Consider the following 17788-nt stretch of genomic DNA (forward strand, 5'->3'; position numbering starts at 1 on the left):
GCACGTGTCCTCGCCTGCCTCCCAGCCCCGCGGCCCGGGGCCCGGGCCTCGTCCCTCCCCCAGCACCTTGGTTGGGGCCTGAGTCCTGTAGGAACTTGGTCACATAGGGCATCAGTGTGGTGGACGGGAGGAAGAAGCCTGCGAGGAGGCTGAGGAAGCTCCAGCCCCGGACACAGCGCTCCCTGAGGAACAGAGCCCTGGCTCAGCCTGGCCCAACGGCGCCATGCTGCCCCAGCCCCTGCCCACCATTTCCACTCACGGCTGGGGGTGTCCCGTGACCTGTTTGATGACCTGGCAGTACATCTCATCCCTGAGCTGCTCCTCCCGGCACAGCTGCGGGGAGGAAGGCGGGCAGGCAGCAGAGGGGCACGCTAAAGTCAGCATGCCCATTCCAGCCGCGTCTGGTGCCTCACACTCGTCATCCTAGCTACTCAGGAGGTTGAGATGTGAGGCACACAGGTAAAAGCCAACCTGGACAGGAAAGTCCATGAGACTTAACCCCAGTTAACTACCATAAAGCAAGAAGTAGAGCTGTGACTCAGAAGGTTGCGTGGAAAAGCTCAGAGACTCCTAAACCCTGAGTTCAAGGCCCCAGTACCAGTTCACACACACGAGAGACATCCCATACGCTTTCCTTCTGTGGCAGGGAGGAACATGGCCTCACACTAGCGATGCAAGCCCATTACCTGTGAGCCCCACTCCAGCCCCGCTCATTCTTCGTATCACGTCCCTCGTCTCTTCAAAGCCTCGCAGCCTTAACTGCCCCCTTGGCCTCTAGGCTCTGCAGAGCCCAGGGCCCATCTAGACTTTTCCACCCGATAGCTCCAGTGTGCGTCTCCAGCCTGATTCTCCTGGAAGCCCACAGCCCTCCACTCAGAAGTCTGCCGCCTCAATTTCACATGTCCCAGAGATTCCTCCGGTGGCCGACACCTGCCCTGGCTCGGGGCCACCGTGCACGCTGGCTGGCTCAGAACTTTTGCCCATCTCCCCACTGCTGTTGCCTCTGAACTGTCCCCAGCCCCTCACCTGGGGTCACTGCCATAACTAACCCCCCCGCCCGAAGCCCCCAAAACCTCAACAGCCACAATGAAATGTAAGCCAAGTCTGATTCCCATCAGACAAACACCAGTGTGTGGTAAAGTCCCGTTGTAATGGACTCAAGGCCTGCTGTGGCCCAGGCCTACTGTCCCCTTGCCTTCCGCCTCCTCCACTCCTGTTCACTGGCTCCAAACTGGCCTGGCTGGGGCTGAGCCTCCTTGGCGGCTACCTGGGCACCCTGTTCCTTTGCATACAGCCCAATTCTTCAGATCTGTTACAAAGCCACCTCCATGGTAGCCCCTTTCTCCACCCGAGATCTCTTCACTCTAGACACACAATGTCATTGTTGCCCGCCTGCCTCCTTCTGTGTCTTTGGGTTCACAGCCCTGTCCCCAGCATACAGTAGGCACTCAATCCTTGCTTTTGAATGACTGCAAGGAATAGTGACCAAAGAAAGGGGGAATCCATGCTCCAGATCCAGGCAGGACAGGAAAAGCTACTCAGGGCCCAAAGCTTCCTGCCCAAGCCTCCAGCTCACAGCTCTTGCTTACCTTCAGCAGCTCATAGAGCAGCTCCGGCTCCTTCTTGCCCCGAGGCTTAGACTGGTCCCCCATATACTGCATCAAAACTGCAGGCAGGATATGGAGCATAGTGAGCTAGGATGGGGCCGGACCCGGCCACCTGTGCTCCGATGCTTTCCTCGGCAAACACACCCGGGCAAGGCACACAGCCTTCTCCAGCTTTACCAGGGATATAAGCTTCAAGAAATTCCCAAGATTGCCCAAGGCCAGACTCGGAGCATAGCATCAGCTGGATTCACCCACTGCCTTCCAATCCCAGACGCCATACAATCCACACAGAGGGTGGAAAGACAAATAGGAGAGGACCGCAGGGTCCAGGGTCTACCCTGAGTTGGCAGACAGGAGTGGAGTCGGGTAGAACGCAAGGAGAGAGAGCCAAGTGCCCAGCACCTCGCAGACACAGGAGCCCGGGCTGCCCGCAGCCACTTACCCTGGAAGCCTGCCACAGCCTTGCTGTTTGTGTCCTCGTCATTGGTATTAATGAGCGATTCCTGGATGGGAGTCTGTGGCCAGAAGGGCTGGGCTGTGGGTCTGGGACTACGGGGGGGGGGGGGTGTCAAAGGGCTGATCCATGGGCTAGCTCCTCCCACCTGGCCCCTCACCTTGCTGTACTGCACCTGACTGGCTGTCGTGTCCCCCTCGGAACCTCCGCCCGTCTGACCCGGCCTGGAGGGGGGAACACAGGGGAAGACATCCTTGCTTGCTCCGCCCTCCTGCCTTTATTCCAGGCTGTGGAGATGGTGGTGAGGGCAGTGGCCTGCTGGCTGGGGGCCGGAGGGGGGGGGAGGGGGGAGGGGGGAGGGGTTCATACTGGGGAGGCTGAGGGCCCGCGGGGCCCAGGGCACTCACATGGTATGAGGCTTCCGGAAGTAGCGCAGGGCAAATTCCTGCATGGTATAGTTGTGGGGTTCAGAGGACAGCGGGGGGTACTCTGAGGAAGGCAGACTGGTGGCATCCGAGTCGTCACTGTAGGCAGGATGCTGGGAGCACAGAAAATCCGATGCTACCCAGCACCCACCGGCTGGTGGCAGAGCTGCCGCCCCTCCTCCCAGCCCTGCCCCTTTGCAACCTGAGAGCAGCTAATACCCGAAACCAGGAAAGTCAAGGTTGTTTATTTGAGCCTTGGACTGAGGGTCACATGGGAAGCTGGGCTTAGGGCCCATCCCCTGCCCGCAGGGGGCTTACAGATTGCTGAGGAGACAAGGCAAGACATCAGGAGAGTCTCCAGAGAATCGCAGCACACGAAGAACTGGCCATGAGGCCACTGGAGGCAGATGGACCTTGGGGGAACTTCCTGTGCCGCTAGTCAGTCCCCCCCTTTACCTCTCCTGCCTTCCTCACTTCCGAGGCCCTGTCCCTCAGAGCCGGCTCCCTGGGCTGGGCCTGACTCTTGCGCTGCCAGCTGGGCTTCTGCTCCGACAAGAAGGAGACGTCGGGTGCAGCGGCCGGCTGCACCATGTCAGCAGGGAACAATCCAGATCGACCTCCAACAGAACCAAACTGCCAGCCTAGAATGCATCCCCACATGCAGCTCAGCTGCCTGAGCCCTCTGTCTCTCGGCAGCCTCTGCCAGCAGGTTGCCCTCTCTGCACCAGACCCTGCCAGTCTGGGGATGCAGGGAGAGGGGGGGTTACCTGGCTCCAGAGTAGTCCCTGGCAACAGCTTGATGAGATCCCCACGGTGGAAGCTGAGGAGGCTGTGGTCATCCGTGATGTAGCTGCGCAAAGCGATGACGTAGCCAGACCCCTATGGGCGGGTGGGCAAGGGGGCTAGACATCTCTATCCGCCGGACACCCAGAATTCCAGTGACCCAGCCTGAACTCCCACCCCACCCTGGGGAGGGAAAGGCAGGCTGGGGGTGCTGCCCGCTCCCTGGCCCATGCTGACCTTCCTAAGCTCTTCCAGGTACTGCTCCACCATAGCCTTGATGGCCCTCGCCTGGGGCGTGTGCAGCACCAGCTGCTCACCCTTCAGCGTCAGCTCCAGGGCGGAGCTGCCCCGGCACTCCACACCCAGCACCTGGGCAAAGCTGCCAGCAGATTGAGAACTTGAGCTGGGGAGTCTCTGGTCCGCCGCACCCCCAGCTCAGGCTCTGGGCCGGCTGACCTGTAGGAGCACAGTGTCTTCAGCTGGTCTAGATGGAAGCTGGGGACTTGGACCACCTTGAGGAGTCGCAGCCCTCGGTGAGACACAGCCAGCCGCTGGACATCACTGCCTCTCTCTCCCTGCCGAGGGGGGAGGGGGGCGTCACAGGCAGGCTCCTGGGCCCTGGCGCGGCCCTGGTGCCCGGGAGCTGCGGCACAGGGCCAGAGGCTCATGTTGTCTTAATGTCATCCCCCGAGCGACACTAACCGAGACCGGGAAGATGCGGGAGAAGTAATTGGCCCAGTTGTCGCGGGCAGCCACCACGATGCGCTTCTTGACACTGTCTTCAGCGGCGGCCAGGGAGTCCAGGCCCACCTCCAGGTCTCCTGGGGACAGGAGGGCCCATCTTTAGCACCTCTTCTTGCACAGCACGCTCAGCCCACGTTCTCCCTTGTGGCCAGGCCCAGCCCCCAGCCCTCCAGCTCCCAAGCCCCTACTCAGCAGGTCTTTCATTCTGTGCCGCTCATCTGGAGAGATGCGGATGCAGGACTCAGCAAAGGTGTCTCGCAGGATCTGGAGGCGGAGCCCAGTGGTCACCACTAGGTCCCCTCCGGACCAGAGGCAACCCCAGAGCAGCATGGATGCGCATGGAGGACCCAGTAGAGGGCGCTGTGGGGCTCACTGGGCCCTGCTGGAGGCAGGATTGGAAGAGAGGACAGAGGGCTTCCAAGCCCAGGGCCATGTCCACACCACAAGGGCTCTTGCTCCCACTCCTTCGGTGCCTGTACCCCTGCCCTTGGCCTCTCTGCCCCAGCCCCTGCCAGCTGCTGTAAGTGAGCTCAGATTGACTACGCACATTCTACTTGCTATGAACATGGCAGACACAAAGTGGGCACTATACAAGTGTTTGTTAAAAACTAAAATTACTGTCAGGTGCTGGTAAATTCCAGCTATTCAAGAGCCTGAGATCTGAAGCCAGCCTGGGCAGAAAAGTCCCTGTGGGACTCATCTCCAATTAAGCACTCAAAAAACAGAAGTGGCTAGCCCCAGTGGCTCACGCCTGTCATCCTAGCTACTCGGGAGCCTGAGATCTGAGGATCGCAGTTCAAAACCAGCCTGGGCAGGAATGTCTGTGAGACTCTCATCGCCAATTAACTCCCAGAAAACCGGAAGTGGTGCTGTGTCTCAAATGGTAGGGCGCTCACCTTGAGCTGGAGCTCAGGGACAGTGCCCAGGCCCAGAGTTCAAGCCCCACGACTGACCCCCCCCCCAAAAAAAAAAAGTAGTGCTGTGGCTCAGTGGCAGAGTCCTAGCCTTGAGCATTGGGACGCTCAGGGACAGCACTCAGGCTGTCAGTTCAAGCCCCACAACTGACCAAAACAAAACTGGTGGTGGATCATAGCTACTCAAGAAGCTGAGATACAGGGACAGGGGTTGGGTTAAAACAGTTTGAGACCCCTTCTCAGCCAATAGGTAGACTAGTGGGACACACATCATCCCAGCTGCCTGGGAGGCCGAGACGCTAGCCCAGACCTCCTCCGTACCCTCCCCAACCAAAGAAAAGTAATGTGAAACCCTAGCTTAGTGGAAGAAGCTGGGCAAAGTAGTGTATGTCTTATCATCTCTGCTACGGTGGGAAGTGTAAAGTAGGAATATCACAGTCCAGGCCTGTATCAGGAAAAAAAGCAAGACCCTATCTCAAGATAGGATCTCAAGAGATGTGGCTTAGGCAGTAAAGCTTGAGGTCCTCAGTTTAAACCCCAGCACCAGCTGGGCGCTGGTGGACCAAGCCTGTATACTAACTACTCAGGAGGCTGAGATCTGAGGATCACAGTTTGAAGCCAGAATGGACAAGAACATCTCTGAGCCTCTTATCTCCAATTAGCTGCCAAAAAGCCAGAAGTGGAGCTATGAATCAAGTGGTAGAAGGCCTGCCTTGAGGGAAAAAATTAAGGGACTGTGCCCAGCCCTGAATTTTGAGCCCCAGTACTGGCACAAAAAAAGTAATAAATTTCATAAGCAGAAACTCCAAGACGTTTATCTATTTCTAAATTATCCAAGTAGAGGGGGGTGCCAGTGGCTCACGTCTGTAATCCTAGCTACTCAGGAGGCTGAGATCTGAGGATTGAGGTTCAAAGCCAGCCTGGGCAGGAAAGTCCACGAGACTCTTATCTCCAATTAGCCACCAGAAAACTGCAAGTGGCGCTGTGGCTCAAGGGGTAGAGTGCTGCCTTGAGCTAAAGAGCTTAGGGACAGCGCCCAGGCCCAGAGTTCAAATCCCATGACTCACCAAAAAAAAAAAAAAAAATCATGGTTCCTGCTTCTTAGCAATGTTGCACACCACCCTAAGTGCTGGCTGCTGTTACAGCCTCAGCCGAGCATCAGCCTGGCCCACGAGTTGGGTCTGTAGACACAGCGGGTGGGCGGGTGGCTGGGCTCTCACCTGCTCACAAAGAAGCTGGAGGCAGTAGGGATGGCTGAAGTTCTCCCGGGGATAGAACACCTGGAGGAGGACACGGGAGAGCCAAGGTGAAGCTGGGACCCCGCAGGCTGCCCAGAGGCCAGGCTGAGGCCCCGCCCCCAGGCCCACCTCCTTGCGTAGGAACAGCTTCCAGGGTGCGCTGGCATAGGAGAAGCACACGCTGCCAGACGGGGTCAGTAGCTGGGTGCAGACCCCTTGGTCCTCCATGGGCTCCCTCAAGGCTGCAGGGGACGGGTGAGGAGATCGGGCAAGGGGGTGACCTTCATTCTTGCCACCTCCAGCTACCTCACCACGGGCCTCTGAACCTTCCTTTCCGGCTCTAAACTTTCTGGTGTCCCTGACCACGTCACCCTTGGCCACTAAATGTACCCTCTGAGCTGTCAGCGCGCATCAAGGGCAACACCCTATGTGTCAGTCCCCCAGTGCCAGACAGTGCCAGCGGGCGCCCAGGGCCTTGCCCGCAGCAGGAACCTGGAAGCCGGGCCTCCATGGCTCCAAAGTCCAGAGCCCGAACAGCTGACTTCAGCAGTATGGAGGTGACTTCAGCCACGAGTCCCAAGAGGTGGTTGAGTGAGTAAAGCCTGCTGCAGTGGGGGGGGGGAGGGTGGGCGGGGGGAATGCTAGGGGTCCTCACCACGAGGCTCCACTGAAGAGATGCTGGGTTCCTCAGGCAGAGGCAATGGGGGTGCCGGTGGAAGAGGGGGTGTCTGGGCTATGGGCGAGTTTGGCCCAAACAGATTCTGAAGAGGCCCCTGCTTTTCCTTGATAGAGCTGGAGGGCCCAAGTCGTGGCAGGGCCTTGGGCTTTGGAGCCACGGCTGGCGGGGGGCCTTTGTCTAGGTTGGGGGACGGTATCTGGGAAAGACAGAGGAAAGCAGGAGGGTGGAGTCTATGGCTGAACCCCGGATGGCTGGGCAGGCGAGCCCAGGTCTGGAAGGAATGGGCGTGGGGGAAGGGGACACAGGCCCCGGGACTCACCGATGGCGCTGACTGGGTGCTGTGGATACCCAGCTTGGCCAGAGCCTCATCCTTGGGATCATTTTTCTTCAGGAAAGTTTTGGGAGGCCTGGCAGGAGAAAGAAAAGGTTACCAGGTCTGGGGGTGTGGGGGGGGCATTTCTTGAGGAGCGAGGCAGCCCCAGTCCCTGCCCGGGGCGCACCTGGCTGGCTGCACGGGCACGGGCACGGGGCTCGGGCGGCTCTGGTACATCCGGATGATGTTGCGGATCTCCTTGCTGGGCTCTGGGCGCTGGGGAGTGGGGTTCGAGCTGTGTGGCCTGGGCTCCCTGGCCCGGGCCGGCACTGCCTCCTTGGCTGGCTCTGCCTCGGCCTCTCTCGCAGCCTCCTTGGCTGGCTCTGCCTCTGCCTCTTTTGCAGCTTTATCCCCGCTTTGTTTCAAGGGCTTTTTCACAACTGCGAGAGGAGGAGGGGGCGGCTCTGACAACAAGAAGAAAGATGCATAAACACTATGTACAAATTGGGCGGGGGAGGCCAGGTCCCTGCCCAGCTGTCCTACCTGCTCTACTTTCCTCTTCCTCCTCTTCCTCCGTCTCTCCCCCCTGGGGAATCTGGACTTTGGGTGGAGATTTCACCTTCTTCACCTTGATCTGTTGTTGCCCTGTCAATGTCCCGGGTGGCAAGGTGTGTCTGTCACCCATGGCCTGGCTGAACCCTGGCCAGACCGTTCTGACGAGGGAGCTGAGGAGGACACCCCGCCATCCCCTGGCCAAGTGCAGGGTGGGGGCACCCTTACCCATCTTCTGGAAGTACTCCCGTTTCTGCTGGAAGCTCTCGGGGTGGCCAGGGCTGTGTTCAGCTTCCTCTGCGAAGTCCTCCTGGCAGAAGGAAGAAGTGAAGTGGGGGCACCCGTCCCGCCCCTCCCTAAAGCTTCTTGCCCACCCTGTCCTGAGAGTCTCATCTCTGCAAGCCTCGTACCCTCGGCCCACACCCCAGCCCCCCACGGGCCGCCTGGCCTCAGCTCCTCACCCTCCAGCAGGCGCCCGTGGGTTCCGGATCGCTCTCTGGCACCTCTTGAGGAGTGGGGGGCTTCTTGGACTTGGGGGTGGTGGCCGGGGATGGGGCTTGGGAGGTGGCTCTGGAGGCCTGTGCCTGGCGCTGGCGCTGCTGGCTCTGCTGCTCCAGAGACAGGCTCATGGCCTGGGTGGTCATCTGCTGGGCCTAAAGGAGAGGGGTGGCAGGCCCGGTAAAGAGCCCCTGGCCAGCGCCGGCCGCCGAGCCTGCCTCCCGCCCCCCCAGGCGGCCCCCACGGGCCCGGCCGCGCATACCAGGATCAGCGCCTGCTGGTTGATGAAGTTCTGCTGCTGGACTGCCAGCTGCTGTGTGTCCAGGCTGGGAAGCTGCGGCGGCGGCGGCGGCACCATCATGGCTGTGGGGCCACGGGTGAGAACACAGACGGTGAGGACAGTGGCCAGTTCAGGCTCTAGCTCCCTGTGCTTTCTGGACGCCTGGCAGAGGCCCTGGCACCCCTGGCTCAGGCTTACCTGGGATAGCAGGGATGGGACCCATCGCTGGCATCATAGGCACAGGTGCGGGCACCATGGCTGGCTGGTACCCGGGCATCTGCATCATCCCTGGGTATACTGGGGGACAGGGCCTCCCGGGTGAGTCCCCACGGGGGCCTGCATACCTCCAGCTAGGCATTGGCCACCAAGGTCTGGCCGGAACACCCATCCCCGGCTGCCTGAGGGCTTCCACGCTACCCCTGCCTGTGCTGGAGGTCCCGGAGAGAACCAGCCCATACTTACCCATGGGGTAGCCCTGCTGCTGCGAGGGGCCCACGGAGCCCCCTCCCTTCATGCGGCTGCTCAGGGCCCAGCCTTGGTCCAGATCCTAAAGGGACAAAGCAAACACAGAAGGGGCAGCCGAGGCCTCAGAGGAGTAGGGGGGAGGGTGGGAGAAGGGGAGGGGGGTGGGAACACTTACACTGAGGCCTGGGGTGAGGACAGGCTCAAAGAGGTGGTCCAGGAAGCCATCCAAGCTCCCAGCGGGCCGGGCCTCGCCTGCGGGGTGGGGACAGGCTGGGGTGTCCTTCCAGAGTGGCATGGATTCCACCCCCAAGTCCTCAGCTGAACCCCAACGCGCCTCACCTGTGTGATATCTGCTGGGCAGGGTGGGGGCGGGGCCTGGAGGAAGTCCTGGGGGCAGAGAGGGGGCCTGGACGCCAGGGGCCGGGGGGATGTCCTCGGCTCTGCAGAAAACAGAGTACCTAGCTGGGTGGTGCCCAGACCAAGTGGAAATGTGGAGGCTGCTGTGGGGGGGGCTGACCCCAAGCTGGAGGCAGAGGCTCAGGTGGAAGGGCGAGGCCTGTAGCAGCACCCACACATTCAAAGTGTTAGCAGGGTGCTATAGGTAGGGGTCACCAGCTGGGAAAGGGGCAGGCTGGGGACAGGGGTGTTGGGCGGCACCTACAAGTCAAAAGAAGTGAAGGGGTAGCTGTGGGGGTCAGCCGGGTCCCCCAAGTCCTCCATCTGGCCTATCAGGTCCAGCACAAAGTCGCAGCCAGACAAATCCTGCCAGGCGTCCTCAGAATGCAGTGACACAGACCAGCCACGCGGGGGCACCTCCAGGCCTCTAGGTGGGGACAGGGCCATGCAGTAGGGGTGGTCAAGGAGGCCCAAGACCATCCTGCAGGGGTGGGGGGATGGGGGGGGGCAGAGGGCCCAGAGGGCTGAGGCCTGGGGAAAGGAGTCCAGAGGCCTTTCCAGCCCTTGGCCTGTTCCTCAGTTGCAGGGAGCCCAGAGCTCAGCCTCTCAGTGGCTCAGACAGCTCTGAACAGCACTTGCCTATTTGAACAGCCCTCTTCTAGTCTCCCATAGCTGTACCACTCAGTCCTGACTGAGGGAGCTAGAATCTGGACTCTATTCTTTACTTGAACTTGAACTCAGTCCCTGATGCTTTTGCTCATCGGCTGGCATTCTACCAATGGAGCCATGCCGCTGGACCCTCACACGGTCCCTTGGTTACAATCTCTTTGCTCTCCATTTCGACATGGTTGGACCTTGCCCACTTACCCTAAAACCCTTTCTCATCCTGCCCCTTGGGGAGCAGCCTCTGTCTCCAGCCCTAGGAGGCACTTGGGAGGGGAGAGGGCCAGGGGGACAAGGGCGGGACAGTGGCCAGCCGTGGCCACACGCCACACCTGCTCTGCAGAATCCACCCCGCAAACTCCTCTCCCGTGGTCCAGGACTCCACCTCCACCGAGAAGCACTCTTCTGCAGGAGAAGGGGAGGGGACCTGGGTGAGGGGCAGCAGGATCCATCGAGACAGTAAAGGCAGCTGTCCCGAGGGCGGGGCAGGGGGAGAGCAAGCTCCCAGACGGGCAGCAGGTGCAGGGAGGGCGGGGAGAGGGGCCTGGTGGCCACAGGGGGAGGTGGCCATCACCATTGAAGGTGAAGACGTCCAGCGCCATGCGGCCCCGCCGCCATCCGGCCTTCCACTCGAGCTGGGTTGGAGGGTGAGTCCGGGCAGCCCCGGGCGCCAGCGGCGTCTGCGCCAGGGCTTCCAGTAGTTTGTGTTGGCACAGTGCTGCCATGCCCTTGGGGGCCTGGTCAGACACAAATCTGTGGGAGAAAGCGCGGGGCCGCTTGCAAAGCGGGGCAGGGTGGCCCACGGACTCCACTCACCAAGCCCCCACCCTCCGGACTCCTTACTTGAGCAGCGGCTTCTGCAGAGCGGGCGTGGGGGGAAAGGCGCTGAGCAGGATGGCCATGAGGGCCCAGCCCCGCTGGCTCTGCTGTTCATCCGGGTTACGCCAGAGTTGGGTCACCAGCTGGCTGAAGAGTTCGTCCCGAAGGCCAGGCCGGCGCAGCCCCTGCCGTACCAGGTACGTGCCCATGGTGTGCTCCTGCCAGGGCTGCAAGGATCCGTCCCCCAGGAGCCGCAGCATCTGGAGACACAAAAGCCAGACGGGAGCAGGAGGCGGGGCTCCTGCCTGTCCTTCTAAGGTCCCCGCTAGGGCCTGCCCTGCCCTCTCCCTGACATGTCACTCACCACCTTGTTGATCTCCAGAGCATGCTGAGGGGTCTCCCTGTCCAGCCGGGTCAGGGGCCTGGTCAGTGGCTGCCCTGGGCTGGGCAGAGATGGCTCCTGTGGGGGAGGAATGTGGTACAGTGTTTGTCCTCTCTGCTGACCTGCAGGAGGACAGTCCCAGGAGAGCCCTACAGACGCCTGCGTCCCAGGACAGGGGCTGGTGCACAAGTGCTTCTTCAAAAGGCTTGTTTTTTCAGGGCTGGGACGGTGGCTCAGTGGTAAAGTGCTTGCCTAGCATGGCATGAAGCCCTGGGTTTGATTCCTCAGCACCACATAAGCAGAAAAGCAAAAGCCGGAAGTGGTGCTATGGCTCAAGTGGTAGGGTGCTAGCCTTGAGCTGAAGAGCTGAGGGACAGCACCCAGGCTCAGAGTTCAAGCCCCACGACCAGACCCAAAAAAAAAAAAAGTGGCACTGTGGCTCAAGTGGTAAAGTGCTAGCCTTGAACAAAAAGAAGCTCAGGGACAGTGCCCAGGCCCTGAGTTCAAGTCCCAGGACTGGCAAAAAAAGAAAGAAAGAAAGAAAGAAAAAGGCTTTTTCAGATGGGCCCTGGTGGCTCACACCTGTAATCCTAGCTACTCAGGAGGCTGAGATCTGAGGCTCTTGGTTCAAAGCCAGCTCTGGGCAGACAATTGAAGAGACTCTTATCTCCAATGAACAGGAGGTAGGGGGTTGGGGGCGGGAGGGGCCAGGGAAGCCAGAAGTAGAGCTGTGGCTCAAGTGGTAGAGCTCTAGCCTTGAGTGTAAAAGATAAAGGAGAGCCGGGTGCCTGTGGCTGATGCCTGTCATCCTAGCTACTCATGAGGCTGAGATCTGAGGATCACGGTTCAAAGCCAGCCTGGGCAGGAAAAGTCCATGAGACTCTTATCTCCAATAAACCACTCAGAAAACCAGAAGTGGTGCTGTGGCTCAAGTGGTAGAGCGCTAGCCTTGAGCTGAAGAGCTGAGGGACAGCGCCCAGGCCCAGAATTCAAGCCCCATGACTGACAAAAACAAACAAAAAAGATAAGGGAGAGTGCCCTAGACCCTGAGTTCAAGTCCTAGTACCAACACACACACACACACACACCATAAAAAGGCATCTTAAAGGGTTTTTTTTTTTTGCTTTTTTTTTTCCAGTCCTGGGGCTTGAACTCAGGGCCTGGGCACTGTCCCTGAGCTTCTTTTGCTCAAGGCTAGCACTCTATCACTTGAGCCACAGTGCCATTTCTATTTTTTTCTATTTATGTGGTACTGAGGAATTGAACCCAGGGCTTTATGCATGCTAGGCAAACACTCTACCACTAAGCCACATTCCCAGCCCCCTTAACTGTTCTGTAATTAGAATATTCACAGTCCTACATTCAAAACACTCAGAAAACATGCAAGAGGATAAACATAAAAATAAAAACTATCATCAGCTAGGAATAAAGGTGTGCGCCTAAAATCCTAACACTCAGGAGGCAGAGACAGGAGAATCAAGAATGCAAGGCCAGCCTGGACTACTCAAATAAACAATCTCTTCTCATTAACTGCCCACTTCCAGGGTGACCAAGGTGGGCACTGGACCTCTCTTCCCTGTCTTACTCTCTGTGCAAAGACTGTCTATGCTGTGATGTGGGCAGTTTTGAATGTTCCTTTTGTAGTTTACTCTATTCTGGCCAGTTTCCCCCTGTCATTAGATATTACTTAACAACATGACTTCAAAGGCAGAGCGATGCCAAGAATAAATAATAAAGGTGTGTCTTCTCACTGTGAGGTGAGATAGTTCAGTTTATTGGGTATTTTCATAGTAGACCAGCTGTCCCCACAGCCCTGAGGGCCACAGAGGGTGAAGAAAGTAGGGAGGCCCTGCTTCTGCCTGGAAGCTATTAAGGCCGGGGAGTGGCCAGGAGCAGGAAGGGGTCAGGCAGGCCCAGCGTCTCACCTGGAAGCTGATGGAGACGAAGCTGGAGAAGGGAAACTGGTCGATGTCGGCTGGGAGAGACAGGCTGGGCCGGGCAGGAACCTCCGGGGGCATGGATTCCTTGATGGTTCCAGCCAGGACATCTTGGCTGCCTGAGAGTGAATGCCAAGGTGGCAGCCCAGAGATGCCCTGGCATAGTGCCAGGTCTGGTACCACCTCTACCACCCCCTGCAGCGATCAGCATCCATCGACGCCAGCAGGGTCCCCGGGGGAGAGGCCACACCCTGACAGAGCCAAGGGATGGGCACCGGGAAGACTCACCTTCTGCCCTCCGCAGCATAGCGGCCAGCTCTGCTGGGATTTCCAAGCGTCCCAGATCCTGGTGGAGAGGGAAGGCACGTCATCCCAGGGTGATAAACACATCCCCTCCAAAAAACACAAGGAGGCTGGGCCCCAAACAAGCAGAGCTCCCAAGCGTCCTCCAAGGGAAACTGAGGACGGTGGAGAGTCACGGACACCCCAGTCCTTTGCTCAGAGGTGGCACATGGACGCCAGGACCCTTGGCAGCACCCACCTCTCTGCCCTCCCCCCGAAGCTGTGCCAGGCTCAGACCCCTGCACCTTTCATGTCCCCTACCATGTCTGGCACTTTCTCCCAGGTGCCGCCACTGTGCTGGTCACGCCAGTGCCCGAGCTGTGGAGAAGGCATAGGAGGAGGAGATGTCATTTCTCTGTAAGGTGCTACCCCGGGAGCCTCTCCTCCTGCCCGCCCCCCGCCCGGCTTCTGATGCCAGCAAAGGAAAAGCACCGACCCAGGAAGGCCGGCTGCCCAGGAGTGGTGACGGCTGCCCAGGAGTGGCGGTCCCCACCTGCTGCCTGCCTGCCCCAACCCTCACTGGCTCCTCACTGTGGACGTCACTGCCCGTCCGTCCACTAGAGCACCAGGAAGAGACAGGAAGGGAAGAAATGGTCCTAGAGGACAAACTCCAGCCAGGGAGGGGCCGGTGGGGGGGCGGGCAGTGTATGGGCACTGACCTTTGAGCTTCTTTATGGCCTGCAAATTGGAGTATCAGGCAAGGGAGGGAGCAGGAAGGGCCTACAGGGCCAGGAGGGGAGGGGAGGGACCCCACCTAAGAAGGGGGAGGCAGGCCCCTGAGCATGGGTAAGAAGAAGAAACACAGAAGCCAGGCGCTGGTGGTTCTCATAGATAATCCTAGCTACTCAGAAGGCTGATATCTGTGGATTGTGGTTCAAAGCCAGCCCATGGAAGGAAAATCCATGAGACTCTTCTCTCTAAGCACTAAAAAAGCTGAAAGTGGAGCTGTGGTTCAAGTGGTAGAGCACTATTTTATTTATTTATATATATATTTTTTTGTCAGCTGTGGGGCATGAACTCTGGGCCTACGTGCTGTCTCTCAGCTCTTCAGCTCAAGGCGAGCGCTCTACCATTTGAGCCACAATGCCACTTCTAGTTTTCTGGTGGTTCACTGGAGATAAGAGTCTCATAGACTTTGCTGCCCAGGCTGGATTTGAACCATGATCCTCAGATCTCAGCCTCCTGAGTAGCTAGGATTACCGGCGTGACTAATTTTGAGTAGAGAAAGTTCTGGGAAAGCTAGTTCCCAGGCCCTGAGTTCAAGCCCTAAGACCAGACCAGAAAAAGAAAGAAAGAAAGAAAAAAAGAAAGAAAGGCAGGCAGGCAGGCAGGCAAAGGAGAGAGAGAAAGAGAAAAAGAGGAGAGCAGGAGTGGGGAGAGGGAGAGAAAGTGAGAGGGGAAGCCGGGCGCTGGTGGCTCACGCCTGTAATCCTAGCTACTCAGGAGGCTGAGATCTGAGGATTGCGGTTCAAAGCCAGCCCGGGCAGGAGAGACCGTGAGACTCCTATCTCCAATAAACCACCAGAAAACCGGAAGTGGCGCTGTAGCTCAAGTGGTAGAGTGCTCGCCTTGAGCTGAAGAGCTGAGGGACAGCACCCAGGCCCAGAGTTCAAGCCCCACGACCGACAAAAAAAAAAAAAAAAAAGTGAGAGGGAAGGTAAAGGAAGGAAGGGAAGGGCAAGAAAGAAAAAGAAGGAATGGACAGAAGGTAAGGAAGGGAGGAAGGGAGAGAGGGAGGAAGGAAGGAAGGGAGGGAGGAAGGAAGGAGGAAGGAAGGAAGGAAAGAAGGAAGGAAAGAAGGAAGGGAGGAAGGGAGGAAGGAAAAGGAAGACCGTGGCTGTGGGACCCCAGCCTGCCCTGGCTGGTCAGAGAGACAAGGGAAGAGCACTGTTCTCTGAAGCTCTCATCCTTGTGGGGTGAGCTGGGGAGTCACTCTCGGATGGATCTCAGTCCACGGGCCAGCTGAGGCTGGTTGGCTTCTACCCCGAGCCTCCCCACTCCAGCCTCTGCCAGCCCCCTCACCTGCAGCTTCTGCCGTCTGTGGAGCAGGGGCCGGGCCACCAGAAGGATGGTGTTCAGCTGTCCCAGAGCCGCCCGGCGCCGGAGGTAGCGCTTCCTAGAGGGTACGGGGTGGGGGGGAGGGGAATGGGGAGCATGACGTCTCCAAACCTCCACCCCCAGCTGCCAACGGGCTCACGCCTGTAATCCTAGCTACTCAGGAAACTGAGACCAGAGGACTGAGGTTTGAAAGCAGCCTGGACCGGAAAAGTCTGTGAAACTCTTATCTCCAATCAACCACTGAAAAGCCAGAGCAGAGCTGGGACTCCAGTGGTAAGAGTGCCCGGCTTGGGCAGAAAAGCTAAGGGACAGCATTAGGGCCTTGGGTTCAAGCGCCAGAACCGGCCCGATGAAAAAACAAAAAGCAAAACAACTTCTATGTATCTCCTATCTGGCATCAGAATCCTCTAATCCTAGACAGTATGCAAAGCCCCTGAGGCTGGACAGAAACAACAAAGAACAGGACACTATGAGAGAAGAACAGGTGAACCAGAGGCTGCTCAGCAAAGGGGATTAAGATCTGACTCTGGAGCTAGGTTATAAGCTTCAAGTCATTTTCTGCCTCATTAGTAACTGGGACCGTGGATAAGTAGCGTTCTTCTCTCTCTTGTAAAATGTAGAAAGCAACATCATGCCGAATGTGGCTCTGCCTGTTGTCCTGGCTTTTCAGGAGGTGGAGGATCATGGTTTCATGTTATCTTGGGCAAATAATAATAATAATAATGGGCTGGGAAGGTGGCTCAGTGGTAGAGCGCTTGCCTTGCATGCATGAGGCCCTGGGTTCGATTCCTCAGCACCACATAAGCAGAAAAAAAAACACAAAAAACTCAGGAATAGGTCTCAGGCCCTGAACACAACAAGCCCTATTATTGGAAAAAAAGAAAAAGAAAAAGAAAAAAAATAATAATAATGTCTGAGAGACCCCTCCCCATCTCAATAGAGAAAAGCTGGATGTAGTGGTGCATGCTGGTCATTTCAGCTATGGCAGGGAGGATAAAATAGTAGGGTCATAGCTGGACACCTGTGGCTCATGCCTGTAATCTTAGCTACTCAGAAGGCTAAGAGCTGAGGATCATGGTTCAAAGCCAGGCCGGGCAGGAAAGTCCATGAGACTCTTATCTCCAATAAACCACTCAGAAAACCAAAGTGACGCTGTGGCTCAAGTGGTAGAGAGCTCGCCTTAAGCTGAAGAGCTGAGGGACAATGCCCAGGCTCAGAGCTTAAGCCCCACAACCAAAAAAAACAAAAAAAGTTTGCCTTAAGCCACGACAGGAGAAGATGCATGGCCTCATACACCTAATTTCTGCTGAAAAGATCTTTCTTGCTATAAAGTGGAGAGCAGACTAGAAAGGAGCCATCACTACCATCACTACAGTGAGACCCCGCAGTGGCAGGCTCAGGTGGCGCTGGCAGGAATGAGCGTCCTGTGCTCAAGTTCAAGCGCAGGTTGTGTGGGTGATGTGGCAATGCAGTCACGGACTGTCTAGAGCCAAAGTGGGACTTGCCTTGAGAAATCCCCTGATCTCCCCAACCTGGCCCTACTACCTTGAAGAACTGCCCACTCACCCACCCACTTCAGCCCTGGGTGCGAACGCCTGCCCACCTGGCCTGGAGCCCACGCACACGAGCTTGCATCCGGGGCAGGAGGCGGAGGCGCTGGCGGGAGATGCAGACCCGGAGGCCGCGGTGCAGCGTGAGCAAGGCCTGGGCGCGGCGCTGGGCCCAGAGCCGCTCCAGCTGCTGCCAGCCCTGCTCCTGCAGCAGGACCTGTGGGCAGAGGCACTGCAGGCCGGCCAGGCCTGGCGGCGGGGCCCAGCTGCTCCTCGGTCTACTCTGGGGTGCCCAGGACGGCCAGCTGCCCAGCCCCACTCTACCCCCCGCCTAAGGACCGGTCAACCCAGACTTGGTCCATTTGTCCCCAACACACTGCTCCTCTCCAGCACGCCTGCTCCCCTGCTTGCCAGGACCTAGGTGCTCACCTGGGTGACTCCGAGGTGATAGAGAGGCGACTCTGCTCCCAGCACCTGGGTGAGGATGGCGCCACACCTTTCTCGGTCAGAGCAGTCACCCTGCCCCTCTGTCCCCAGGGCCTGGAACCTGTCCACGGATGCAGAGGTGAGATCAGAACAGCAAGTATTTCCTTTTCTTTTTTTGTCGGCCGTGGGGCTTGAACTCTGGGCCTGGGCGCTGTCCCTCAGCTCTTCAGCTCAAGGCGAGCACTCTACCACTTGAGCTACAG

The 17788-nt window shown here is 58.3% G+C and overlaps 1 protein-coding gene across 1 annotated transcript in view; it reads right to left on the bottom strand.

The window, feature by feature from the left end:
- LOC106001376 overlaps positions 1-17788 on the bottom strand; it is a 34397-nt gene that overhangs the window by 2238 nt on the left and 14371 nt on the right. Inside the window, exons 12-47 of the mRNA XM_013036476.1 lie at positions 17529-17639; positions 17153-17316; positions 15514-15607; positions 13753-13809; positions 13438-13495; positions 13138-13268; positions 11195-11290; positions 10855-11090; positions 10586-10764; positions 10344-10416; positions 9614-9775; positions 9292-9392; positions 9128-9204; positions 8950-9034; positions 8686-8784; positions 8470-8570; positions 8171-8362; positions 7938-8016; positions 7701-7802; positions 7345-7621; positions 7164-7251; positions 6821-7040; positions 6295-6407; positions 6148-6207; positions 4202-4277; positions 3972-4090; positions 3726-3844; positions 3507-3648; positions 3254-3365; positions 2952-3127; positions 2469-2599; positions 2222-2285; positions 2050-2122; positions 1590-1666; positions 260-333; positions 67-182 (exon numbers count right to left, since the gene is read on the bottom strand). Coding sequence (XP_012891930.1) covers positions 67-182; positions 260-333; positions 1590-1666; positions 2050-2122; positions 2222-2285; positions 2469-2599; positions 2952-3127; positions 3254-3365; positions 3507-3648; positions 3726-3844; positions 3972-4090; positions 4202-4277; positions 6148-6207; positions 6295-6407; positions 6821-7040; positions 7164-7251; positions 7345-7621; positions 7701-7802; positions 7938-8016; positions 8171-8362; positions 8470-8570; positions 8686-8784; positions 8950-9034; positions 9128-9204; positions 9292-9392; positions 9614-9775; positions 10344-10416; positions 10586-10764; positions 10855-11090; positions 11195-11290; positions 13138-13268; positions 13438-13495; positions 13753-13809; positions 15514-15607; positions 17153-17316; positions 17529-17639 — 4234 coding nt within the window. The remainder of the gene's footprint in view (positions 1-66; positions 183-259; positions 334-1589; positions 1667-2049; positions 2123-2221; positions 2286-2468; positions 2600-2951; positions 3128-3253; positions 3366-3506; positions 3649-3725; positions 3845-3971; positions 4091-4201; positions 4278-6147; positions 6208-6294; positions 6408-6820; positions 7041-7163; positions 7252-7344; positions 7622-7700; positions 7803-7937; positions 8017-8170; positions 8363-8469; positions 8571-8685; positions 8785-8949; positions 9035-9127; positions 9205-9291; positions 9393-9613; positions 9776-10343; positions 10417-10585; positions 10765-10854; positions 11091-11194; positions 11291-13137; positions 13269-13437; positions 13496-13752; positions 13810-15513; positions 15608-17152; positions 17317-17528; positions 17640-17788) is intronic.

Source organism: Dipodomys ordii, unplaced genomic scaffold (genome assembly GCF_000151885.1).
Source record: "Dipodomys ordii isolate 6190 unplaced genomic scaffold, Dord_2.0 Scaffold7, whole genome shotgun sequence".
NCBI lineage: Eukaryota > Metazoa > Chordata > Mammalia > Rodentia > Heteromyidae > Dipodomys > Dipodomys ordii.